Source organism: Patiria miniata, unplaced genomic scaffold (assembly GCF_015706575.1).
Source record: "Patiria miniata isolate m_02_andy unplaced genomic scaffold, ASM1570657v1 HiC_scaffold_27, whole genome shotgun sequence".
NCBI lineage: Eukaryota > Metazoa > Echinodermata > Asteroidea > Valvatida > Asterinidae > Patiria > Patiria miniata.
This window is the reverse complement of record NW_024037066.1, coordinates 8786574-8813579: the sequence shown is the minus strand read 5'-3', so window position 1 is coordinate 8813579 and position 27006 is coordinate 8786574. Positions and strand designations below refer to the sequence as shown.

Here is a 27006-nt window from a genome sequence, read left to right as displayed (position 1 = left end):
ATTTCGACATCATACTGCAGTTGTGTGGACGTGTAGCGTGCAGCCGACATCATTTTACTCAAATAACAGGTAAGAATTTTGCCATCAAAATTCGTAGTTATTGTTATGATGTTGCTTAGACATACCTGACGTTTATTCGAAGCACTTACTTATTAATTGCAACCAATTTCTCCCCAAAACGATAAACAAATATTGACACATCACTGGGGTCGGGGACACTGGCATGCATGGTCACTGATGATACCGGCGTCCGGTACGTATGGGAACCAGGTCGACCGCATGCATCCCGGCTCTCGGAACAGTGTATTGCTGAGCTGTACTAAAACGGGTTCAATGGGAAAGTAGTGAGAGAAATCCTGAGAAATAATCCTCCATTGGCGTTTTGAACTGTACAGTATAATGGACGTGTGACTTAAACTTTCCGAGACGATATTGTTACCATGAATAAATGTGGCTCAATTACTGGATTTCCTTTGTAATGAAAAGTTGTTTCTGAGGAAATAGAAATTGCATTTTTTTTCACTTGGTAGACCTTATGGACATGAAATGCATGATGATGAAATGTACTTAAGCCTACCTGGTTAAAAAAAATAATAACCAGGAAAAATATAATTCGATTTTCTGCACTGTAGAGTTTCAGTTTTCATGTAATTTTCAGGCTAAAAAGTAAAAATGGATCGTCCAAAAGTGATTGTAGAATGGAATGCAGTATATTTTCTCGAGGTCAATTACTGCCATACTGGATTTCTTCGTACAGCTACACAGCGGTGATAGGTCGTGGGTCATGTACATTATACCGTTTTACTTCCCCTGATTATTAAACCAGGTGGGTTATCTTCCATAGGGAATAGGCCTATCAAGTGGGGGATAAACACTCCCGATTTCGATTTCACATGTTGCTATCACCACCCCGGTGCTCTTGTACATGTACAAGTCACAAAACGGAGGAAGTTGCTGGGTAGTTCCTTGATCCTTTGTGTAAAACTAAAAGTTGCTGTGACAATAGTGAGAATGCATAACACAAATTTCTGTATCAAAACTTTAGGTAAATGCAAGCATGGATAATTATACCGCTGTTTGTAGCCTGTGCTGTGAATGGTGCAATAACAAAATGGACTCACGGTGCAGGGAGTGAGTAATTACGTAAATGTATTGGCCTAAGTAATCAATCATTGCATAGGCAGGTGGTATTTCTACATAAACTTGTTTTTGTTTTGTGTAGATACTAGACATGGTTTGCATATTTTTTGGGGAGTATGCAGAGTCTAAGTTTGGCAGGTAGGACAGGTAGGGTAGTTAATCTCACTTTTTCAGCTTCTGAAGAAAAAAATCCTTTTCAAAATTCCAGAAGAGTTTACAAGACCCCACAGATGACGAAACCCCACTCAGCAATGATTCATACAGGAATTGAGGAGGAGCCAAAGTCAGCATGGATTGTCGAACCAGTATGGAGGAGTTATGTATGACTTTCGAAGATGCTTCAGTTTGAAATCTTTCGGACAGTACTCGCAGTGCCGTAGCTGGTATGTATATGCCGACAAAAAAAAATTCAGGGCTAAGTTTTATGGCAAAAACCGATTATTTTATTCTTAAGTCAATAACACTTGCAGAGATGTAGCTCTGATTGCAGTCATCGCACATAAAAAAAGTGGTATTCAAATCCATTTCTACTTGTGCGAACAACAGACACAATGGCCAGTTCATTCAAAACGTTAACAAAACGCAAAAATGAAAACAGATTTGTGGCTATATCTTAATTGAGTGTTGGCAGAAGTTTCGTCACAGTGCATTGTATAATAACTTGTGTTTGTTTACACTCTTCCGTTATCTTTTTTCCTGATGGGTCTTTGCTTTTGTCTCTGAGCGTTGTTTTTTTTCTCATCCAACAGGTGCATGACCAAGTGATTGAAGACAGTTCAACAATGATGGGCAGAGTGGAACTGAAAAAAAGCAGATGAGGAGACGGACCTTTTCAGTTTCGCAGGTAATTTAATTTTCTTTGCCAGATTTAATTTATTTTGACCAATTATTGATCTTGGTTAAAATCTCATTGTGTGGTACTTGGTTGTATGGTTGATAATTGCTGAAGTGTCAGGAAATACAAGTGGTAGTTTTTATAAGTGCAAGTTTAATAAAAGGAATCATTCTGTTGATTTTTTGTACACAATGTCAGCACATAAAATGATGACCAAACGTGTTGTCGCTTTGTTGAAACTAATATGGTTTATGTATGTATTTCTCTTTGTTTGTGTTTGTAACATTTTCGTTTTTGAGGGTGATTTGGTTGTGTCAATGAATAAAGAGATGGTTGGGGAGGAAGCTTGCAATTCTAAAATATTACACTATCTTTTATTTGTCTTTTCTAGCGAGGTCTAGTAACTTCGTAATCGGGCAAGGTGATGGATGTTGCTGCTTGTTGAGTTTTTCATCTCCTGTCAAGTTTGCGCCTGAAAGAAGAGGTGATGGAGGGACACACTGAGGGCCCATGCACCTTCACATTCAGTCGTACCTTTGGACTGTGTTAAATATTTCAATATTGGAACAGTTGATTAATAGTAATTGTTCAAATACAGTAAGTTGCTCTGGAGTGGCTGGTATCTTTCCGTAAGTGTAACAGGTAAAGGCTCTTTAAGTGATGGAAATTCAACCTCTGCCGCATCTTGTACTTTTCATCTTGAAACTTCCACGTTCGAGAAGTGGGGGACTGTTATAATAATTATATACAGTACATGTATTGTGCATTATTTAGTTATTACTGTTGATTCTTGGTTGACCTGTTCAAATGTTCAATTGAATTATTTAGATTAATTTTGTATGAATGATGCTGTTTGTTTTATTATTTTCTATTTGATAGTTTCTAATGCTTTTGCCCAAGTCTGCCGCATAACCTCTTGCAATATTTCACAAGAAAATTCATAGATATGATAGAATAGTGCTGCAGGTAAATTTGGAAAACTAATATGAATTGTATGCAAATGAAAAAAAAAGTGAATTTAGACGTTTAAAAATTGTACCTGTATGCTTGTTAATTCGTGTTATATTTCTGATGTAAATGCACTGGGCAGTGCTGCATTTCTTTGAAAAAAGAATCAAATTCATTATCATGTATCTTTTTAGAGACTAGTACCCTCGTTTAGGCTATAATGCTGTTGGAACAAGTCAATCTAATTCTGAATTTTACTATGTATGGATTAATTACTACTTTGTTGAAACCTAAAAGGTGTTGTATAAGCTGATAAGGTTGGAAGTTAATTAATAAATACACACATTTTTTTATGGAAAAAATTAAAGTGATTGATAAAGAATTTCATTTAAATTTAAAGTTATTCAATTTCGACATGGATTTAACAACACTCCTCAGCTTGCAAATTTATTTAACATAGAACGATTGGAAAAATGCCAACATCCACCATTATCAGTACATTCTGGCTTTAAATCTTAACACAAACCTTAAAATATTTTGATTCAAGAATTGCATTTATTTAACTGTGATATTTCTAAGAATAGGATGTCATTTAATGTTGATTATTTATACGTTGATTGAACATCATGTCAGTGCTATTTTAATGTAGAGATGTCGACGTTAAATCAATGTTGAAATGTCTACGTTAACTCAACGTTGTGATCTTAACGTTGTTTCAATGTCGACATTTCCACGTCGCTTCAATTTGCAAATTCAATCATTAATCAACGCTGAATCAACGTAGAATCTCCGACATTAAATCAACGTTGACATATCTACGTTGATTCAACGTCATGCTTTCCACGTTGGTTTAACGTCAGCATAATAATGTCAGATCAACTTGCAAATTCAATCATTAATCAACGTTGAATCAACGTAGAATGTCCGACATTAAATCAACGTTGAAATATTTACGTTGATTCAACGTTGTGCTTTCCACGTTGGTTTAACGTCAGCAAAACAACGTCAGATCAACTTGCAAATTCAATCATTAATCAACGTTGAATCAACGTAGAATTTTCAACATAAAATCAACGTTGAAATGTTGACGTTGATTCAACGTCGGCATTTCAACGTCAGAAAAACTTTCAAATTCAATCATTATTCAACGTTAGTTCAACGTCGGAAACTGACGTTGTTTCAACGTTATTTCAACGTATTTTGCCCACTGGGCAAGCTGCTGCAGCAAAATGGTCTCAGAGCTATAGTAAGATCGAATTTTGCGTCGGGGTGATGTAATTCAAATTAGGTTTTGCAATTCACCGAAGTATTAACACTGTATTCTCAGTGTGTTACCTCCCAAGGGAAAGTTGGAAAAAATCACTCGGGTGGGACTTGCACCCACGACCTCCTGCTTTCCAGTGCAGATGTTTATTACTTCTCGACCACCGAGCTAACGGGATCTTAAGAATAGTTAATGCGGTACCCGCTGCTATGTACATTAGTCGGTGAAGGGCAAAACCTAATTTAATTTTAATGTGAAAGAATCATAAATATTTGTATAGTATTTTAATCTTCTTAGGCATCCTGAAATCAATTTGTTTTTAGTTTTCAGGAAATGCATAGGTTGGGGAATGGAATTTCAGGCAGGGTAGTTTCCAATAGGGCAGATTATTTTGAGAAAAATTTCAGTAAATTGTAATTGGGTTGAAACAGAATATTTTGGATGAAAATTGACGATTCAATTCTTGGAAAGGAGAGGGTGGGGTGGAAAGGCAGACATTTGAAGACTGAGGTCCCTAGCCTAGCTACCAAACTCAACTCCATTTTACCATAGATATCTTGTGTGTCGTTTATCGTGACAACATCGTCCGGTATCTTCAGATCATTGAGTCGACCGTTGATCGTGATGTCTCCCTCCACGGATACATTTTGCGCAAACCGGACCGGGGTGCGGATGGTCCCGCCGGGGGTGCGAAGCAAGACGAACTCGGAAGGCAGGGCGCCGTTGATTTTGCTGTTAGCACCGATGTCGTTTGTTGCGATGAGGTTGCCATTGATGGATTTGTTACCTGCAAATTGTTGACAGAAATAGAAAATCGTGGCTCCGCACATGATGACAATGTGATGAGAACTTGTGGCAAGTTTTGTAAAAAGAATTACTTCTGGGGAGAACTTGCAATCCAGATATAACCTGTGCAAGTGCATAATAAGCTCTGGCCGTCTGGCATGAAAGTCTTGCATGGAACCTTTCAAAATGATTCCTGCCTGTCTAAAGATTTATTAATTTGAAGGTTTAACACACAAATTTCCTTAACCTGTGGATTCATTAGGCTGAAAATGCAAGAAGGAACATCCGAACCTTTGCTGCAACGTCAGTCCAAAGGGCTCATAAGCTTTGATATTGTCAATTAGGATTGTAGAACTGTATTGTCGATTTGAATTATCGAACCTTATCGTTTATTCGGACTATCAAAACCTTCGCAAGGGCGTCATTGATCGCTTCTCAAAAAAGACATACCATGGTTAAAAGTATTGCGAGCATGACGCCGTAATGGACTCTTTTGGATTCTAGACGCTCTGTGGTGCAATCTGAGGCGTTTTTGACCACTGTTACCAAATTTTGGGAGCAAAACGTTATCATTAAAATATCACTTTGGAGTTTGGAGTCTTTGATTCAGTTCATATTGTGAGCTATAGAATCATATGTAGGCTAAAAGGTGGGGGGGGGGGGAAAACAAACAATATCGTTTTCCCCACACTGTAAAAAGTGGAGAACCAACGTACAACTCTACTCACATACGGTTCTGTTAAGGAGAATACACGAGAAAGTGCGGATTCGTAATTTAAGAATTCACGAGGCGCGAAGCAACAAGTGAATTTGTAAATTAAGAATCCACACTTGCGAGTGTATTCTTCGACTTAAACCATTGGGTCAAAAGTAGTATTGTCATTAACAGTCCAGTGAGTGGAGATGAAAAGACAGTAGACTTGCATATCTCGTGTCGAGTCGTGGCCATTAGGGTAATTTACAAGGGAGTTTTTCGAGGCTCTATACGTAATCAATCATTGTGGCGTGTTTAGCATGTGTATTGCCACACCCGTACAATTACCAAGTCATTCTGTGTGTAGGTTCCTTCCGTCAACATGGATAGTTCAGACGACGATTTCTTTCTGACTCAAAGTAGTTTTTGCAGTGACGGCGGAGAATCTGACAGTGAAGATGCATTGGTAATATTCGGAAGGAAAGTTTTCACGCAGATAGTCCTATTAATGCTCATTATGGAGAAGTACAATCATTATTGTCCGACATGTTCAAAGTGTGGATTAATAATTCCGAATCTACACTTTACTAAAGAGTCGTAGTTCCGAATCCACACTTTGTGACCGGTGTAACAGATTCGTAGTTCCGAATCTACACTTTTAACAATAGTAAGATGTCATATCAATGTTTAAAGCAGGGGACAAACCAGGGGTGCAGTGGTGAGAGACGAGCGCTATATACCCACAAGGGGATAAAACAGTTGAAAGACAGAAAGGAAACAACAAAAGAACAGCCTACAACTCACCATAAATGGTCTGCGTTGTGTGCTTCAGAACCGCACTGTTGTCCAATTCCGTAACGTTGACCCCATCCACGAGATCAGTCCTCAACTCACCCTCAATGTTGACCCCACCCTGAAAGGTTATGACCCCTGACACGATGCCTCCTTTGGTCCGAGACACTGCACCAGACGCAAATGTGGACAGGTCAACCTGGAAAATTACGTTGAAAAAAAAATATGCACAAAAAAAGAGCTTGCAATCTCAAATGTGCCAATGAAAGCTTAGCATAATTTACTTCCAATAGACAACCATTGTCAAATATCTCAGATTTATTTTTATGGTGGAAAAAAACTTGAAACCCCCCCCCCTGAAAATATAACCGTTGATTGAATATGGACAATGTGTGCAAGTGCATCTCCCAATGTTGCCAAGGTGGGAGCATAGAGAAAGGACACAGAAGGAGTCTCAACTCCAGAACTTCAAAGTGTTATAGGATCGCCACCGCGCTCGAAAGCAACAATAGAAAGAACGTGGCGGCCAGCCTGCTCAGTTGCTCACTAAGCTAATCTCTGTGTAATAGAGATCCGTGCTCACTACTGCTAGAAGAAAGAGCTTGCATTGCTATGTGGATAGTGCCATGGTAAAACGCATGCGCAGTTGTCATACATGGCCAAAAATGAATGATTTTGAGAGCGTTTGTTCAGAGTTGGCTAATACTGGGTAACAATGTGGTCAACCTCACTGAAATAATCATTTCATGACGAACAAAATGCTCTATACTTTTAGTGAGAAAACTTTGGAAATGTCCCAAAATATTGTATTTCATGAATACTGTTTTGCCAATGAAAATTTTCGAAAAGACATGATAACTTATCGGGAAAATATCAAATCATCTTCAAATAACAGGAATAGAGAGCGCTTTCAAGGACCAACAACTGCACATCGATAACTTGAATTCTTAATTCACATCTAACAACTGCGCATTTGTTAAAACCTATCTTGCAGTAAATAGTTTTTTTCAGTGACTTGCAGTGAATCAGCAATTCAGTCAATGACTCAGCAAGTCAGTCAAAAAAAGGTCTATTTATAAACTCACTGAATCCACTGTCTTTCCATCCGCCACAATCGCATCCTGGACAAGTTCCAGGTCGCGGCGGACAGTCTTCGTTCCGGCCACCACGTGGTCCAGGTGCGTGGTGACAACATCCGTGGTCAGATTCAGCCCGTTGACCTCCCCGTCCACCCTCACGTTGCTGGTGAAGGTGGTGGCATTGGTGAACGTGAGGAAGCCGTTGGCAGTTTGCGTGCTGCTGATGGTCATAACATCATCTGCAATCATTAACAAAACATATTTATGTAATTCGTTTTTTAAAAGGATGAAGGAGAAATTCATAAGATGATAGTCAGAAGGCTAGTCTTGGGGCTAGACGTTGTTATTGTTTGATACGCAATAACCTGCTGCCGTAATAACCGGCCACCCCCAGATGGCATATCACTACCAACCAATATCACCTACCAACCCGTCAGAACAACGTCTAGGACAATTCCTAAAAACTCCCCCCGAAAATCGGGGAGACTAGTGCGCATGCGCGACTTCTGCAGGCAAATACGGTCCATTTTCAGTCCCACACATACCACACACAACAAAAGAGCTGACCAGTGAAGTTGCACACATGTTTTGCTGAATCTTTTATCCTGGAAGAAATTTGAGAGTTTGCTTCGGAACTATACTTTGAATTTTTTTTAAAATTGTGCGCTGCATATATATATTAGGCCAAACAGGTGTGCGCATTACACAAACAAAAGGAATTGGCCTAGACATTGTTCCGACGGGTTCATGGGTGATATTGGTTGGTCGTGATGGCACCCTCTCATGGCGGCAGGTTATCGCGATGGCAGGTTATCGTGTATCAAACAACATGGGCGGAAATCCCGGGGGGGGGGGGGGGGGGGGGGGGACAGGGGGGACACGTCCCCCCCATGAATTTGGTAAGGGGGGACACAATGTCGAATGTCCCCTCCATGTTTTCATGTGTAGGTATAGGTGGGTGACCAACCATGGCAGAGTCTTAGGGAAAAGCCTCTTTGATACGTCGCTTTGTGGCTGAGAACCAATTTGGTTTTCTTGTCGGTTCGACCACGGCTCTTGTACGCCTACCCACGTACATGTACTGTACGTGCGTGTTGGTTCATGCGGTATACGTTATACACAATGTTGCCTGCGTACGTCAAATAATTTGCTACTCCTATACAAATTCGGCCCCACTCCGGCCCGCAATCGCTATGGTAGACTTGATGACAAGTCGTTAGACTATAGTGGTTTATGTCCGTCATCGATCAGCGCCAAAATCCGCATACCACCGCCGTTCATGCAACGTCAGCGCTACAACCATTCATGCAAAAGTCATGTACTAACGCGCGGCATGGTCAGTCTGTGTCTAACGACTTGACTAAGACGTTTTCAAGCGAATATTCATATATGCATCGACTGCAATGCATATGCATGATGTTTCCATAGCGAGGGCCAATAGTAGCCCATCTGGCTTACGAAGAAACACCATTATGGGGGTAATTATTACACGATCATTTTCAAGTTTCCATTTTATTTGGCAGTCCTGTTTTTAAAATTACAGTAAAAAAGCGTATAACATTGTAGATAATATACGTACTTTTGCAACTGTCTTTGAATAAATGGAATTATGGAAGTTGAAACTGTTACGAATAATTGTAAATCCCCTTCAAAAAATGAAGTGCGCGCCGACTGTAAACGTAAGCTCCTTTTGGCACATGTGGTTTGTTGTAGTTTAACTAATCACCCCGAAAACGAACTCGTTCGCGGTTTGTGCCCATTTTTAAGGTTACAGAACCGCAATGACAAAATGCCCGATGCACACAATGAGGTTTAGAAATATATTGTTGCATTATCAAGGGGGCCATGACCCCCCGCCCCCCCAAAAAAAACCCACGAAACCAATTTTTTAATTTTTTATGTGACATCGCAATAAAGGCAGGCAATGAGTACACCCCCATCTTTTCCTAAAAAAAATTGGTTAAAGTGGTCAGAAATTGCCTCAAATGGCATCACAGAGCATCTAGAATCCAAATTTTTTTCGGGGCCCTTAAGCGGGCCCCGAAACCCCACGCCGTAATTTTTTGGACACACTTTTTTGGGGGGCCCCCCCCCAAAAAAACCTGTGTTCTGGATCCGCCCTTGCGGCGGACGCGATTAAAACCACTCATTACAGACTTGATTTCAAGTCTGTCGCTATGGCTGCCATACCCCATGGCAATATTACGAGTGGAAAGTTGTCCGTTCAGCCTGTGACTTTTTGTGAGTAATATAATTTCGGGGAGAAAAAAAAAACCTGTCCCCCCATGTTCAAGGAGCGATTTCTGCCCTTGTCAAACAAATAACAACATCTAGCATCTACACTATAAGAAGCTATAAACTTGTCAGTGCCACATTGCAAGGTATCACTCTGATGGTCACAATACGGTAGCAACAATTAAGAACAAACTATCAAATTGCCAGAAAACTAAATTCCTCTTTTAATATTGAGTTTTTCCACTCACCAACATAATTAAAAATCACTGTACACTCAGTGTTGTCCAAGGACTTGCTAGACAAAAATTCACAAGCTTGCTGGGTGGGACTCAAACCCACGACCTCCTGCTAACTACTGCAGATGTCTTACCGCTCAACCAATGACATTAGAAACTCAACTACACTTAACATATTTAAAACTAAAATTAAAATGTACCTGTACAACTGCTCTTTGTAAAATACTTATCCGTGTTACCTTACCCCTAACTCCCTAGGGGGTATGCAAAATCGTTTATTTGGAGGATTCAGGACTGTTACAGCTATTGAGTTTGTTTAATCCTTATAAAACTGTTGTACAGACAGTATGCTATAAGGTTTGTAAGAATTGTTTTTTTTTTTGATTTAGTGTTTTGTTTGTCGGAATGCTTTGTCGTGTTGCTGTCTGTCCGTCTGTCCACTTTGTCTTGTATGGCATCCCCAGCTCAAGTAACCGCTTACCGGAACATGCCTCCAGTTTCACCTTTTTTCAAGTAACTTCTTTATATCCACTTGCTTTACACCGAGTGTTAATCTATATTTAATTATTTTTTATGAAATGTGGAATGGAAATAAATTTGAAAGAATTGAAAAAAATGAATTGAACGAGCCTTCCAGGGTCAGCTGGCTGGTTCGAATCTGTTATAGCAGCGGAAAAACTAGTTATTACATTTATCAAATTTACATGAATAGCATTATTTTACCTGGGACATCTATTCCGTCTATCTCTCCGTTCACATGCAGGTGGGCGTTAGACAGTGACACGTTCTTGCCAAACGTCACCTTGCCATCAATCGTCTGGTCTCCGGTCAGCTTGACCAACGTGTCGTTCAAGTTGGGAATGTCAATGCCATTTATTTGATCATTGCTGGTGGTCGTGGTGACGACTGTCGTGTTTTCAGAGAGGAGTGTTTGTGTAAAGACCAGCGGGGCTGTTCAAAATCAATATAAGATTAGTAAATTGAAAAATATGTAATATATGGCGAGCATATATAGGGTGAAATTACAGGACGTCAGATATCAACTACCCATGCATTTCGTCAGTCGCAACACGGAGTGACGAAGTCCATAGATAATATGTCACTTTGTTGTGCACCCAAAGATTTGAAAAAGTAGCAGTCAGTAAATTTCAGGAAAGCCTACATCTCTGCTAGTTTTTACATACAAACTGTGCCCCACTTTTAAAAAATGTTCTGCCACTGATATCTCTTTGGACGAATTCCGTGAGAGATCACCATATTTGGGCATGGAATCATGATGAGCTCCACAGCAAAGCCGTACGAACTTGGCACTCAATTTTCTCCAAATATTTTACTTTTTTGACAAAATGTTATGGAAAAATGTGTTTATAGCCCAGCTTCTTCGCAAGTGTTTATTCATACTGGCTATACTGCAGTATTGGTTATATGATAAACCAGAACAAATCAATAAATTACAATGAAAAAGCCATTATTTTGTGTGGTCTTCTGAAGCAGTATCATGCACCATTACAGAGTTATATTTGAGAGACCGGAATTGTCAAATACCCTCAAGCATTTCATAATGTTGCTAGATTTGTCATTATCCTGACGCCAATTACTTACAGGTTATGTTTTCCACTCCACTGATGGTAACGACGTCATCCTTTCGTGGTAGAAGTCTCTCTAGTGTGTTGTCGATGGAAACACTGTTGTCAATGACTGGCTGCTCAATGTTGAAGGAATAGTCCTGGTTGATTGTCAGATTCTTGACCTTCTGAGTCTGTTCAGCCACAACGACGCCTTGAAAGAAATAAAAAAATAATCATAAGAGAATAATAAAGTATTAGGGACAAAGACAGAAACTGACCGGAGCAGAAATACAAACTAAATCATTAAAGCTACAGTCCATCATTTGCAGCTATCCCAAAAGTAACTGACGTCATTATTGTTGAAACACATACTTGGTTGAAAGATAGTAAGGGGATTAACCCCCTGTGAAATTATTCTTTCTGGCAAGCTGTCATTTTGAAGAAATCAACGAAAGAAGGCCTTTCCAACAGTGCGTCTAAAGACTCAACGTGGGAAAGTTCCGTTAGTAGTTCATTTTTTTTATTCATCGGATCTGTACGCGACATCACGTAGCTGGAATGGGCTCAATGAGAACGTGTCTCTGATGCTGAATTCAGGCCCAATTCAAAACATGATCCAGCAACTTTGATTTGAAATCGAGATCCTAGAATGCTGGTTTTTTTTTAAATATACAGCTGAAGCTGAGCTGAAACTTCATCAGGTTAGTTGTTCAGCACCCTTCTTTAGATTTTGAGCACATTTGTTGCTTCAAACAAACAAAATGCATTAATTACAAATGATGGACTGTACCTTTAAAGGGACATCATGGCCTTGAATGCACCCAATTGGTCCAAAAATTGCGTTTGAAACAAAATTATGTTATTTGGAAAGAGCATTTAAAAGTAGGATATAAACGTCCCCACAACCATCCTTTAAAAACTGGGCGTTTGTGTGTCATCCTTGCGAGAACCATGCGAGAATGAATTTTGGGGGTCACAATCAAGTTTGTCCCAGAAATATCAAGCTGCGAGTGCTAGTTGTGAATCCTGTCGCACAGTGGTTGGCATTCTGCTAACATGTAAGAAATAGCATTTGTGTATTGGTGCTGTGTGTATTATGTGACACCGTGTACGTAAATTACGTTGAATAGAGACGGCTTGAAATACGTATGCTTATGCCACAAAATGTCTGCAGTATCCGATGTAAACCAGGGAAATTGCATCTTTTCTCAGGATTAGTAAGACATGAGGTTTATTTCCTTTCAAACAGACCTTTGAAATAGGATAAGTATGCAATCCAACACATGAAATTTTCTAGGAATTTCAGGCCGGAATGCCCCTTTTAAGGGTGATTCTTCAGAAATTAAACTTTAACTATTTTGGGGGGAAAATTTTTTTTATTATACAAATGATTATTGTACACAACAGTGCTGCTAATAGTAAAGGCGTTTTAATTAGTAGAGTTAACAAAATATAACTGGAAATATGTGAAATGCCAAAGAAAAAAATACTAACTTGGGAGTGAAAAACTAGAGCCCACTTGTGCGGTAGTTCCATGAAAACAAAAAAGTTAATTTAAGATTGCCCTTGCTAAGAAAACTGTGGGAACATACCTCTGAAGACCAGCTTGGAGACAACGTCTTGATCCCCTGTCAGCTTAAGAGTGCCCTCAAGTTTGTCGTTGAGATCGTTGATGGAGGACGTGGCTGAATCAAGCCGGTCTTTGAGGGAGCGGAGACACTTTGTTGTAGCAGATACTGGGGCAACTACAAATCAAAAATTTCAAGATATTCTGTAAGTCATCAAAGATTTTAAGGTTAGCATGGTAAAATCAGCATCACAGTAACTTGCAATAAGCCATTTTAAGCGAGTTAAATTTGAATAAAATCTAGAATGCTGACTTAATCCAATGCTTTGCACATGTTAACTTTGCTTTCTCCAGACCAAAGAGACTGTTACTATATCGCGTGAATTGAAGCAAGCCTTATGCTAGCAACCCCAGCTCTGGCATGGTCTGGTGTCTTTGTGCCATTCTCACCCATTGTGAGCAATGTATTGGTGTTGAGCGTCTCTTACGTAACTATGCAAGAGCTTGCCCCGAATCATGTGATTAGCAACGGTGTCTTTGGTCTGGAGAATTCAAAGGTAAAATGTGCCAAGCATTCTGAGCAAGTCAGTGTACCAGACATTTTTTCAACTTTAAATCCCGAAGGGTGTAGGTCATTTGTAAATGATTGACAATTGGCTTGTGAGTTGACGACTATAACTTGAATGTACAGTTTGGCTTTTGATAATAGAGTTAACTACAACGTAACCTATTTTTGGATTGAAACAAAAATTATCATTAAATTTCCTTGAAGCACTTTGGTCAAATTTCATTGAATGGTCATTCAAAAATGAATCAAAATTTCACTCTTTGTAAATTAAAAAAAATGGAGATAAAAAAACAATATTTGTCAAATTTCATTAAGTGTTTAACAACGAATCAAACTTTCACTCTTTCTAAATTAAAAAAAGGATATAAGAATTATAAATGTCCTTAATGTGTATTCTTTTTGGTCAAATTTCATGACATGTTCAAAAACAAATCAAAATTTCACTCTTAAAGGGAATATACAACATTTGCAAACATCGAAAAATAAAACTACCAAGTTTTTGCGAAATACCTGAATAGGATTTTGGTAAATGACAGTCTAAAGCATCCTGTAAAATTATGGCACCTGGTATACTGTCATTTTCAAGAAAAGTGGTATTTTTGTATCAATTTCCAACGCTGATCGGCCGATCAGCGTTGGAAACAACTGGCTTTTTTTTCAAATACTGGACCCAATTGACCATTGCACTTGTTTGCAATCGATTACACACCTATGAACGGGTACGAGCCAGCTAGACTGGTTCCCTGACCTTACAATTCCCCAATGTATGTAAACTGCTTTGTTTCTTCTTATATGGAGTCAGGGAACCAGACTACAGGAAAATGATCTTTTTCTTGGTTTTTATAGCATTTTCGAACCCAAAACCTCCAAAAAGTCAGTGTAACTATATTTGCTTTATATTTCCAACCCCCCAATTCCATCCATTTCTGAAAATTACAGCAAAAGCAAATGATGTATATTCCCTTTAATGTTAAATCTTTTTGTTAATGAACTACAAGGATCTTTCGAAAATGCACATGCATTTTAAGTCGTAACTTAAAGAAACCTAGATTGAGAAGAAGACGAAATCTTTCAAATTTTACAAACCATATGGCAATTCCTGACTTGGGACGACCTTAAAAACATTCGTGGTTCCGTTCCAGTAATCGCTGGATTGTAATTGGCTGTCGGTAACGACAACAAACAAGCCATCCGGAGCTTCGATACTCTGGACGAACGCAACTCCTCTAACGCTAGGGATGTCCGTAAATTGTTCATCACTCGGGACCCACTCTGCGTTCACGCTGAATTCGTAAATGGTCACATCCTGAAATTGCATTGAAATTGCAAAAACATTTAAACAACTTTAGTCAAGATATTTGTGTGTACAAATTTATGTATATAGTTAGGTTTATATGTCACTTTAAAACTGATTGGGCGAAAATGTTCGAACTGCTACATGCCCTGTTAACTAGTTTGCGTAGGAGAACGTGATAACACACATTGGCTGTTTCTCTGCGCAGGCACGGCTGATTGGCGAAGACGTCAAGATTGCCTTGACTCACCTCCAGGTGACGTCTAAATACGCTAATCCTTCATGCCTTTGTGCACACACAAAGCCTGAATGTCTACGAAATTATGCATTTATGACAAATGACACTGAAAACAGTTGCACGTTTGAATACGTGCAAGCTGTGGCTCAGCCTCACCTTGCAAGCATACAAAAGTGCAGCTCTTTTTCGGTGGTAGCATTTGTCATAAAGTGCATAATTGTGTACACATTCTCGCTGTTTTGGGCAAACAAAGTGAAGGCTTCATTGCTAAGGAATTTCTGCACTGATCAGACGTAATCTGAGCAAGATGTGTGCAGTAGTTTTTGAGTTATTAAAAAAGTATTGGGGGGGCTTTCTTTTTTGTTGAGTGTATCACTGATTCAGTGCTTTAATTGGTATATTTTTACTAAAAAGATACACACAAATATATAGAAATAAATACACAAATATATATCGGATAACAGAGTTAACAGCGGTCATTAAATAGAAATGTAAAAGGCCTTGTGGGGATGTGCAGATATTTGTAAGGCGTTCTGGCAAAAATGAGATGGAACTGCAGTGGCTCAGACTGTCATTGAGAAAAACGCAAAAAAAAAAAACAAATGGGGTGAATTTTTTTTTGATTTTCAGATGTACTGATATTTGTAATCGTTGATATGTCTACTGCACATAGCTTCAAGAAATAGTATAAAATCGTGGAATAAAAGTGTTTTTAAGGAAACACAATTGGCATCTTCCATTTTCACAACTACAAAACTGGAAACATTTATTAGCCTTTTTCTCAGTGCTTTTCTCTTCTGACATGTCAATAAATGTGAACTTTAAACAGCCATAACTTGTCAATGGAATGTCTGTATAGGAAAACTTTGAGTATTGTAATGACAATTTTGTTCTCTTTCTTAATACCTGCAAACCCTCTTTTCAACCTCTGCCCAGTTTGGTCTCATTTTGCCTGAATGCCTCACTTATTTGCTTTTTTTCCCCCCAGCAGATGCTACCTTGAGCTTGGCTGGCTAACCATGAGACCTCTTATGTTAATCATTATTTGAGTTTGATGGTGTTCCTTTTACATTTAAAATAGTTTTCTCTCTGAACTGAGCCAAAAATTTGTTGGGAAAAAAAGGATGTTACCTGGAAGCTTGACAGAATTAGAAGAATCTCCCCGTTGGGAAGTTCCACATCCTCCCACTGTGTGGCGCTCTGTGTCGGGATCCGCTGGTACTCAATAAACTGCACACCTGGGGTATATAAACAGAAAACTAGATCTCAAAACCGCATCATTTTTACCACATTATTTTTGCTTTGGTTTCCCCAAGAAAATTAGGGGGAAAAAAACGGAACCATTCCTATCAAGTTTTTTGAAAATCTAGAGTGAATTCTTTGTGATATTTCAATGAATCTGCTATTGTGGAGTGTCATGGCCTAGCGGTTAAGAGCACCAGACTCATGCTCTGGTGTTTCAGAGACAATAGTGATGTGGGTTCGAGCCCGCCGGGTGGACACTTGTGCCCTTAAGCAAGGCACCTTACCACTATTGCTTCGTCCTTCGGATGGGACGTACAGCCGTAGGTCCCGTGTGTTAAATGCAATGCACGTAAAAGAACCAAGTAACATTTATCGCTAAGAGAAGGGATTTGCCCAGGTGTTTCTGGCCTCCTGTTAGTACTCCCATGTGGAGTTCTTAGGACAAGAACCAACCAAGAACCAAGAAATTGTAAATCATGTTTTCTGCCCGCCTAGACTAACCAAAGAAACGAACTTGAGAAAATCTTATTATTGAGCCTATTTTCCGAGTGCACGCTACTGGCCAACAGTAAGATACAGGTTGTCTAAACATATTTAGAGAGTATAGTCCATTAGCTTTTCAATAATGTAAAAATCTTTCCAATCGGGTAAATTTGATTGAGTTATGGCGATTAAAATAAGTACAGCTTTTTCATTTTGTCCACGGTGACTTTCGCAATAAGAACGTGGACTGAAACTTTCATTTGTGAAAAGAGGCTACCAAATAGAGGGCAGAGACAGAGCAGCAAACTTAACATCTAAGACGTTAACCCAAACAGTTCTTTTCAGGACTACCATTATTTCCAAAAGGATAACAACCATTGTTGCAAAAAATAAAATGAACAAAATAAATAACGAAAGATTGAAACATTAAAAATAGCAAAAATCACCCAAAATCCATTACATTTCTAACAAATGACAATTGAGACCATGGACAGATTGAAAAATCGGCACTTATTTGGAATTGGCCATAACTCAATAAATATTCCTACACGATTGGATAGATTTTTTTATTGTTGAAAAGGTAATGGTCTATACTCTCTTAATATGTATATATATTTGCGATGTATTTGTTAAAAGCTGTCAAAAAGAGGACACTTTATGAGGTTTTTTTAAGACACTCTTTTGGTCAGCATGCCCTCAGTCAAATATACCCGTTATGGGCCATACCAGCAGTGGCAAGAAACAAGATTGTTTGTTATACCACGGTAATAGATCTTGATTTTTTATTGGTCAAGAACCGAGCACGTGATGTGCCACAAACATGTATACATTTATTCTGTGTGAGTGGCGTACCCCGTGGTACATGAGTGATGTACCCTAGGGGTACATGTACATTACCTTGATCGTCCCCACTGTTGAAAGTGTTAATTGTTTCCACCGCCTTGTGTAATACAAATAGCCTGGGTAAGAGGCTTCAGACAGCGCGCACACGCGCGTACGCAAGTCTGATGGACGCGCATAGACCATGGTCGCAGCTGTGATTGTTATGTAACAAGGTAGGGATTAATGGATTGGTCTATTATAGGAAAAGGGCAAATTAATTTGTGTTCCTGTGCAATGAAAAATACATTCTGTGCGAACATTCACGGTGCAGTAATCGCGGATCTTTTCAAAATAATACTTCTGCTATTGCTGCTGGGGGAAATCCACAATTTCAGATGCTTGGCATCTATTATCATGGTATAACAAAACAATTGTTGCCTGACGTGATTGGGGTCCATATGTTTTCTGCACTCTCGGTTGTACAATATTAGTTATCCCGCGAGCGTGAGTGGAACAAGGAATACTGTAGTGCGAGGCTGAATATGTGGGGACACAGACGCACTACATTTTCCGTGTTCCACGAGCGCGATAACGAATTTATCTTCAAGCAAACTTGACGGGCAGTAATGTTAGACCATTGCTTTACACGAACCTTTTAGCGGTTTAGCGCATGCAGCTGGAGTGTCGCACGCACCTTAGAATAGCGCAATACGCAGGGTGCGATATGGACTGTGCAATATATATAGCTTCATATCACACTGTTGTTGCCATGGATCGACCAATCAGGATCAAGGATAAAAGTTTGCTTGAAGATAAAACACCGGCCCCATCACATATACAGTTCAGAAAATTGAACAACATAAAAACAATGTTGTGTACCTGTCCACCAGTAAATGACGGAGTCTGTCCGGTTGTCTATCACCCCATCTGGCGAGACTTGCTGGTAGTTGGCCACGGCTAGGTAGTAGTCTCCATTCATATAGAAAGTCTCTATGCCCACGGGTGCGCTGGTGGCCAACGTCTGAACCTTGATGAGTTTGTCTGTATCTCCATTAAAAAAAATTATTCAAATGAACAATTTCCAGCCAATTTCATGTTATTCACGGGTAAACTGCAAGTCAAATCACAAAACCGGTTAAAAGCAACAGGGCATGAAGGGGCACACCTAAAAGAAAGGCTGCCATGCAAAGAGTCTATGGAGTACAGTTGGGGGTGACCGACCGACGCCATCTTGCCTGACTGCAATTTATTGCCGCAAAGTGCGGCCACTGCGTGTGCTTAGTACAAATCCCCTGGTGTACGTGCGTCACACACAAGGAACGGTGCGCGTCAACCAGCGAAATGTCCCGCCCATGGGACATCGTTGCTAGGTAAAAGGGCGCCCTCTTTCGTCTGCGCACGGAGCCCATAGTGATTAACAAGATATTTCTAAGTAAATTTCCAAAGCTCACGAGTGTCTAATTTGTAAAAAATACTCCCAATATCATGCTGCCTGTCACTGCCAATAGACATTTTACGTTACAAGTATCTCAATGGGTATTCTTTTTATGCCTTTACGGGTAGTGCGGCAATCGGTTGAAAAGAAAAACATGGGTACCTGGGTACCCGTTAAAGAAAATCAACCCAAAAATTTAAATCACGGAAGTTGCTCTTCTGATTGTTCATAAGGGTCCACACGATAATGCAACTACATGTGTCAATACAGCAAGAATCAAGTGAAGAGTGAGCTTCATAGGTTTATGAAGTGCACCTTTTGAGAGTGTCATAAAATGTGAAATATATTTTGTTTTCTCGAGTAGCCTGGTTTTTATTTTGAACGTTCCCCACAAATGACATACCGCACCTTTCTCTGAGAAGTAATTTGTAAAGTCGGGTACCCGATCCTTTAATCTGGAACCGGTTCCTGACATCAACAGTTGGGGACATGGATACCAGGTCTGATACACAGTCCTATAATCATTGTTATTTAATTTGGCCATAATGATTGAACAATAGGTTTTCTCATGCCTATCCCAGTGACACAAAACCATCACCTTCTGACTCTGCCTTAACGCATTCGTTATTGGGACTGAGTTAAACACATACAATCCATATTATGAATTAAAGCCCGAGTCCATCATTTGCAGCTATCCAAAAAATAACTGGCATATTTATTGTTGAAAAACATACTTGGTTAAAAGATAGTAAGGGGACTAAACTCCCTGTGAAATTATTCTTTCTGGCAAGCTGTCATTTTGAAGAAATCAACGAAAGAAGGCCTTTCCAACGGTGCGTTGGAAATTTCCCTTAGTTTTTTTCAATAGGCGAAGTGCGCGCAAGCATTGGCACGACACACGCGTGCCTGGTTGCTATAATTCGTCAAATTGGTGCGCAACATCGCGTAGCTGCAATCAGCTCAGTGAGAACGTGTCTCGGGCGCTGAACTCAGGCCCAATTCAAAACATGATTCAGCAATTTTGATTTGAAATCAAGATCCTAGAATGTTGTTTTTTTCAAAATATACAGCTGACGCTGAGCTGAAACCTCATCAGGTTAGTTGTTCAGCACCCTTCTTCGGATATTGAGCACTTTGTTGCTTCAAACGTGCAAAATGCACAATTTACAAATGATGGACTATACCTTTAACACATTTGTTATTGGGACTGAGTTGAACACATACCATCCATGTTATAAATTAAAGGATGGTTTTAAAATACAAGCGTCCCAATAATAATCTTTATAATATATAATATTGTTTCTCACTTCCGACTGGCGCTATTTTGGGCTCCTGGCCAAAGAATATTTTTTTTATTTCTGCCAACCTTATCTGGAAGCCCGCTTAAGCCATATGTCACACATTTACGGTAAAGCTACGAATATCCACGGTTTACCAAGAATCAATCAATCACGATGAACCATCGAGATTCGTGGAGAAATTGACTTTCTAAGACTGCAATATGGTTTCAGGACGGATAGCCACAACTGTCCTACGGTTGCTCTGCGAATACACCACGGTTTGTCAAGAATATGGACGGATTGTGGAAGCATATCGAAGGGGATTAGTAAGAATAATGACGTTAACGCCACGGTTGTCTGCGATTGGGCCAAAAATATCCTACGAATGAAGCATACATATTCGTAGTACAACCTGAGCAGAATCCAGGCATATCCGGGCATATCCGTAGGACATTCATAGAGATTTCTACCACGAATGAGCTACGAATCTCCAAGAATATGTATGAATAGCCACAAATAACGCTACGATTTAGTACGGTTGTCCTACGGTTGCACTAAAGATTGGTTACTTCAGAGAACCAAAGAAAGTATTACGTATTTTAAAATTTCCTTACTGGTGTCAAACTTGTAAACAATACTCCCGATGTCATATCGTCCGTCGTTGTCAACATACTGGGCCACAATGATGTAGGGTTCCCATTCCATCTCCATGTACACGACGGCAGTGGCGCCGTAGGTCTGAACGCTAGTGATGTGGTCAAAATGGGCACCGCTGAAAACGTACAATCTACAGCAAGACAAGAAAGGGGACCCAGATGGAGTTCATATACAGGGGTTCCAAAAAAAATAAAAGATAAAAAAGACCATCAACAGCCCTCTTTTTCACAGCCTATACAAAATACATCGCAAATAATGATACATATTTAGCATGTTTAGAGAGTATAGGCCATTAGCTTTTCATTGGTCGTAGGTAAATCACAAGTCAAAAATCCAGTCATAAGTTGAGCACAAGTCAATTCACAAGTCTGGTCTCAAGTAACAGGGGTCAGTAGTCGAGTCCATCACAAGTCCTCCAGTCCAAATTAAAATCACAAGCTATTCAAATAATGAGTCTTGAAAAACGCATTCCTTTGTTATTGTTCATCCACTGTTACTTAATTGTGACTGGACTCGTGAATGGGCATATGATTTACTTGTGACTAGACTTGTGATAATAATAATAATAATGCGCATTTATAAAGCGCGCGTATTTACCATTATTGGTGCTCAAGGTGCTACATCATTACTACCCTGCTCAGTGGGCCAATGAAACATATAAAATACCATCTTAGCTCCCTGGGGAGTAAACAGCTCGATGCTGCCATTTCGGCACAAAGCAGCTAAAATCACCCACATTAACCATCTCTGCCCTTACAGAAGCAATGAGTGACAAAGTGCCTAATTGAGGGACACGTGCCACGGGATGGGCTCCACTTGTGATGGGCTCCACTACATAAAATTGAACAAAATAACAGAGGTACATTGTAAAATGCCTTTGTCGTGGTTCATTTAAAAAGCTTGTGACTAGAATTGACCTGATTGGGACTGGATGTCTTGAAATGGACTCCTGAGGACTTGTGAGGATCAACTTGTGACAGACTTGAAATGGACTGCATTACAACACAAGCTTCATATGAATTGTGACGGAGGCATTCCTTTGTCATGTGCTGCATTCCCTATATTCATTGTCCTATGATTCACTGGTGATTTGACAGGTGTAGGACTCAACTACAAGTCTGGCATCATTTGAAATCAAGATTTAAAACAAAGTTTGGCATATGAAATGGTCAGGACTCAGTAGTGACTATACACAAAAAGCTCACTGTTGCAGTCACTCACCTGCAAGCTGTTGCAGCAATTAAGAACGACACTATAAACTCTAAAAACTTTGCCTGTCTGAAACCAAACTCTAATTGATCCGGGTCACTCTTTTTAGACAAGTGTGACTGTGGACACCAGTCTGACGAATGGATGCCTCGACACTGTGTGACCACAACTCAAGATCTGAGAACTAAGTGGGGAACGCAATGCTGAAACTTACTCTAATTCTGTCTGGTATTTGGCGTATGCATCCTCCCGCATGTTGGCCAGCAGCAAGTAAGTGTCTCCCTCGTAATCGAAAAACTGGAAGTTGGATGCGCCGTGCGTCAGAATCTGCTGTACGGGGACGACGTTTTCGGTCACGGCATCAAAGCGGTAGATGTTGGACAAGCCATCGTATGTTCCTGGATCTCTTAGCTGATTGGCTACTGCGATGTAGACGTGACCGCTGATGGTAAAGGTTTCAATGTCCGATACTCCGTAGGTTGGGAATTCGCCAGCTGAAATCAATTATTAAAATGGTTTTTTTTTTACAACTATCTTTGGTACCTGAAAGATTTATTCTAAATGTAATTCATATTTCTGGTTACATATTATTGTTACTGGAGGACCAGAGGCATAAAAAAGGGGGCGGGGCATGGCCACAGGACCCCTGTTCGAGGGCTGTGCCCAAACTTGTTGCCCCCCCCCCCTCATTACTATTCTATGTAATAGACAATGGCGAAAGGCATGGTCTATAATTTTTGAACAGATTCGCTGATTAATTATGCAAGACAACCGCATCTTGACCTCTACATTTTGACCAATCAGCAGGCGCTTTCTATATCGGGACTTCGGTTGTTCACCCGCTGTTGCATCTAGACATGGATAAAAAACAAAAAGGCTAGACACATCAACAAAGGCTGTAATCACGCGCTCCGTATTATGTTACGCGACACGCGCGCGGCTGTTTTTGTATTAAAAAACACATTCGAATTGACCAATCACACTTTTAGTCCGGATTTGGGAATGAAATGACGTCACGATTTAATTAGTAAAGACGACTCCGATTGGCGGAGGCGCGAATCGCATAAACCTGCATGCTTTGACATATCAGACGTTATACAGGAGACTTGGCTCCGTGGATAACGGGTGATACTCAGACTACCTCATTACTGGGTGCAAGGCAAAATAAGCTTTATTGTAGAACTTGGATAAAAGAAAGGCAGGAAGCTGAGAAGGCAACACACTTATAGCATAATTGGACACGTTGAAGCGATGTATCTTAGCCGTGCTGTGGTAGGATCCATCACCCTCTTGTTTCCTCCCGACGATGACATAGACTTGCGGGCCGACAAAGAAATGTTCCACCACCGTGATGTTGTCTACCAGTAAAGGAGACTGGCCCTCCAAAGTCCCTGCCAAATCTGAAACAATCGGGCAAATGAAATTCATTTAGCGGACACGAGATGGTCAAGAATTGTTTAGAGTATGGGTACATTTACCCTAACAGAACTCAACCCATGAACCCCAACAGCATGTTTTGTTGGAATCTGTCAGGATGGTTACAGTACAGTACCCCTAAACTGACAGTCTTTTACATTGGGTTGGCACACCTCCAGGATCCAAGTCATGTGTGTGCAGTTTCCCATATGGTGTTGGAATTTGTCAGGATGGGTATATATGGTTCCTAGTAAATCATGCTAGGGAGTTAACCGGTTCGCGCCGGATGACGTGTTTATAACCCGCAATGGTTTTGTGGTATTCGGAACGGATGACAGATAAACACGCAGGGAGCGGGGCCAGAAATATCTGCCAGTGACCCGCTAAAAAGAGCGAGGCCAGAAATATGAGTGTGCTAGCTGCCCGAGGGTGATCAACCCGCCTGGCATTGCGGTCCAGTGAAAAGTAATCCTGCGCCTCTTTCTGTTGTCAAAACAATCCTGGCGCGAACTGGTTAAGCAGTAGCTGAGTCCATCATGATCACAAGTCAATCACAAGTCATCCAGTCCCGAGGGCAGTCACAAGCTATTAAATTGGAATATGTCAAAAGCATTCCTTTGTTACCATTTACCCTGTTACTTAATTGTGGGACTGTGTTATTAATTTCTTGTGACCAAAGTTATGATGCAAGAACTGCATGCAAAAGCTGCTCTGGGCTGGGAAACATGTTATTGCTCGCATAATTCCTCAACTTGAATTAGGCATGATTTGTAATGTTTGCCTGTTTAAAACCAGTGCAACAGTTCTGGCTGGATCACGTTTTATACAAATTTACCGCTGTACACCCGCATATGATTCCGTGTCCGAGTGACATCGTGGTAAAATTCCTCCTCTAGCTTCAAGTTTAAACCAAATATGCCCACACAGACTCAACTTAAAGGGAAATAAATCATGGCTTTTGTACAGGACTGAACCCGACCGTTGCAGATCACTCTCGACAGTTCCGGACCACGTACGCTGCGCTGCACATGTACAAATTCATCATTCACAATGCACGCGTTATGTCACGCCTTCATCATGTAAACTGCACACAAAACTGCATCATGTGCATGTGTGATCCGCAACTGTCGCATGCAGGGATACAAATCTTTCGGCGAATACGGCAATTTAAATAAATTCAAATGCCAAAATCATTATCACTTAATTAGTGATATTTGAGATTATGTCCAAATACAAGAAAACCGAATAGTGAAGATAAAATGATAAATGTTGGCTACGTTCCACAGGAAACCAGAATTTCGTCTTTTTTTTACGTGATTCCTTTAACAGGCAGTTATATACAAAACAAGCGGACATTTCGCCGAACTTGATCGAGGATAATGTTTGAGCAATTTTTTTCCCCCCGACTATTGCAAAATGATAGACCTTCAAATTGGTCAAAAAAATTTCGAAAAAAAAATGTTTGGTTACAGTTAAGTTGAATGAATTTTTATTTAAACATGTGATCCGGAATGTTCAATCTAGAACTGTCGCACTGACTGCATTATACAATTATATAGGTTGACTTTAGCCCCATAAATGTGGCCTATTTACTGGACTGCCTCCGTAAACATAGGCCACACATCCACATGTACAATAAACGTGTCGATTTTGCCAAATTTTGATTTTCACATATAGGCTTACTTTTTACGTTTTTTTTGCTTTAGAAGCATTCTCACCCTCTATATAGGCTAATCAGAAAGTGCTGCCTTCTTCAGATGTCCATTTTTCGTGAAATTTCCAGATACATTTGCACACGTTTGCGTATCAAAATTTCAACATGAAATTTCATAAAAATTAAACATCTGAAAAAGGCAGCACTTTCTGATTAGCCTATAAGAGGGTGAGTATGCTTCTAAAGCAAAAAAAAATCTACAAAGTAAGCCTAAATGTGAAAATCAAAATTTGGCAAAGTCGACACGTTTTTTGTACATGTATGTGTGGCCTATGTTTACGGAGGCAGTCCAGTAAATAGGCCACATTTATGGGGCTAGGTTGACTTGAGTTGCTGAAAATATGGTTTTTGTTACGAGGAACTATATAGTCTCTGGATCGAACAACAGTTTGAAATGCTGTTCACTTGTGAGAAATGAGTAAGAAAAAGAAAAGAGAGAAATCACCAATGTCTATTGATCTTCGAATCCGTTGATGCTGCTGTTGGAATGAGCGATGAACGTTGGCACGGAAACTCTCCACCTGCCTATCAAGATGCTCCCTCAGATCAGTCAACCCCCAGAAGGCATCGGTAGGCGTGGTCGAATAGCACAGGTCAAGGGTCACAAGGCCAATGAGCAAGGTCAGATAGGAGATGTTTGCCATTTCTGTGGAACATTCGGAAACCAAATTGGAATATCGTTTTAAATTTTGAAGTAAACGTCAAACGCCACTGTGGGTTTTGAAATGGACGGAGGTTATAACTTTTTGAAAAAAAGGTGATCTTGGGATGATACTGCATTCTTGTCTTCATACTTCTCTAATATTGTGTATGTCTTTATAGAAACCTTTTACAAGGCATCAATTTGAATCTTTTAAAATTGAACTCTGAATTCTCATACCTTGAAATGGAAGAATGCAGCTTAAAAGTCTGCTCCAAGGTTGTTGACTAACAATGCAAGGAAGACAGCGATCAAGGTAGAATCACACAGGACCAGCACAACACGCACCAGGTAGGGCCCGACTGCTCCAAGGGGGACCAACACCCACCAGCTCCCATCATGCAATGGGCCTGGCATGACTGACTGCTTGGGATTCTAAGCATTCCAAAAAGGCTTGAAATGGCCAATGTTGCATTCTTGTACCTGTGGCTAGACAAAAGACTGAGGACATTTGAATATGAATGGATTAATGGTAAAAGTATGTCCACAGCTTTTAATGAAACACAGTAATGTGCAATAGGGAATTCCAGGACATTTTACAAGCATTAACTGGTTGCCTCAATGATAAAAAAGAAAAGAAAAACAAGGCAGAGAAAGTTGGAATTTGTTAGGAGAGGGGGCGGGGTTAAGTAGGGGGAAGTTAGTTAGACCGATTGTTGGAATAATGTGACCAAATGTACATTTCACTATACTTATAATGTGATGGTATATAAGCTGTCGACACATGTAATGCCAACCACATTTCATCTCCCTTCCATTCCCAAACATCTTAAACACATAAAACTAAAGGGGAATATTTCA

At 40.0% G+C, this 27006-nt stretch overlaps 1 protein-coding gene and 1 long non-coding RNA gene across 2 annotated transcripts in view; one reads left to right on the top strand and one right to left on the bottom strand.

Annotated features, from left to right (window-relative positions):
* The window catches only part of LOC119734461, a 55691-nt gene extending 29124 nt beyond the window's left edge, over window positions 1–26567 (bottom strand). Inside the window, exons 1-14 of the mRNA XM_038207967.1 lie at window positions 26386–26567; window positions 25951–26151; window positions 23599–23775; window positions 22590–22869; window positions 21124–21296; window positions 18674–18841; window positions 16376–16482; window positions 14799–15018; window positions 13170–13322; window positions 11612–11788; window positions 10733–10960; window positions 7545–7777; window positions 6472–6658; window positions 4735–4974 (exon numbers count right to left, since the gene is read on the bottom strand). Of these exons, the coding sequence (XP_038063895.1) occupies window positions 4735–4974; window positions 6472–6658; window positions 7545–7777; window positions 10733–10960; window positions 11612–11788; window positions 13170–13322; window positions 14799–15018; window positions 16376–16482; window positions 18674–18841; window positions 21124–21296; window positions 22590–22869; window positions 23599–23775; window positions 25951–26149 (2542 nt within the window). The 5' untranslated portion in view covers window positions 26150–26151; window positions 26386–26567. The remainder of the gene's footprint in view (window positions 1–4734; window positions 4975–6471; window positions 6659–7544; window positions 7778–10732; window positions 10961–11611; window positions 11789–13169; window positions 13323–14798; window positions 15019–16375; window positions 16483–18673; window positions 18842–21123; window positions 21297–22589; window positions 22870–23598; window positions 23776–25950; window positions 26152–26385) is intronic.
* On the top strand, window positions 492–2564 carry LOC119734463. Its single transcript, XR_005272076.1, has 3 exons — window positions 492–1523; window positions 1890–1984; window positions 2367–2564. It is a non-coding gene; the product is annotated as an uncharacterized LOC119734463 (long non-coding RNA).
* Window positions 26568–27006: the final 439 nt, after the last annotated feature.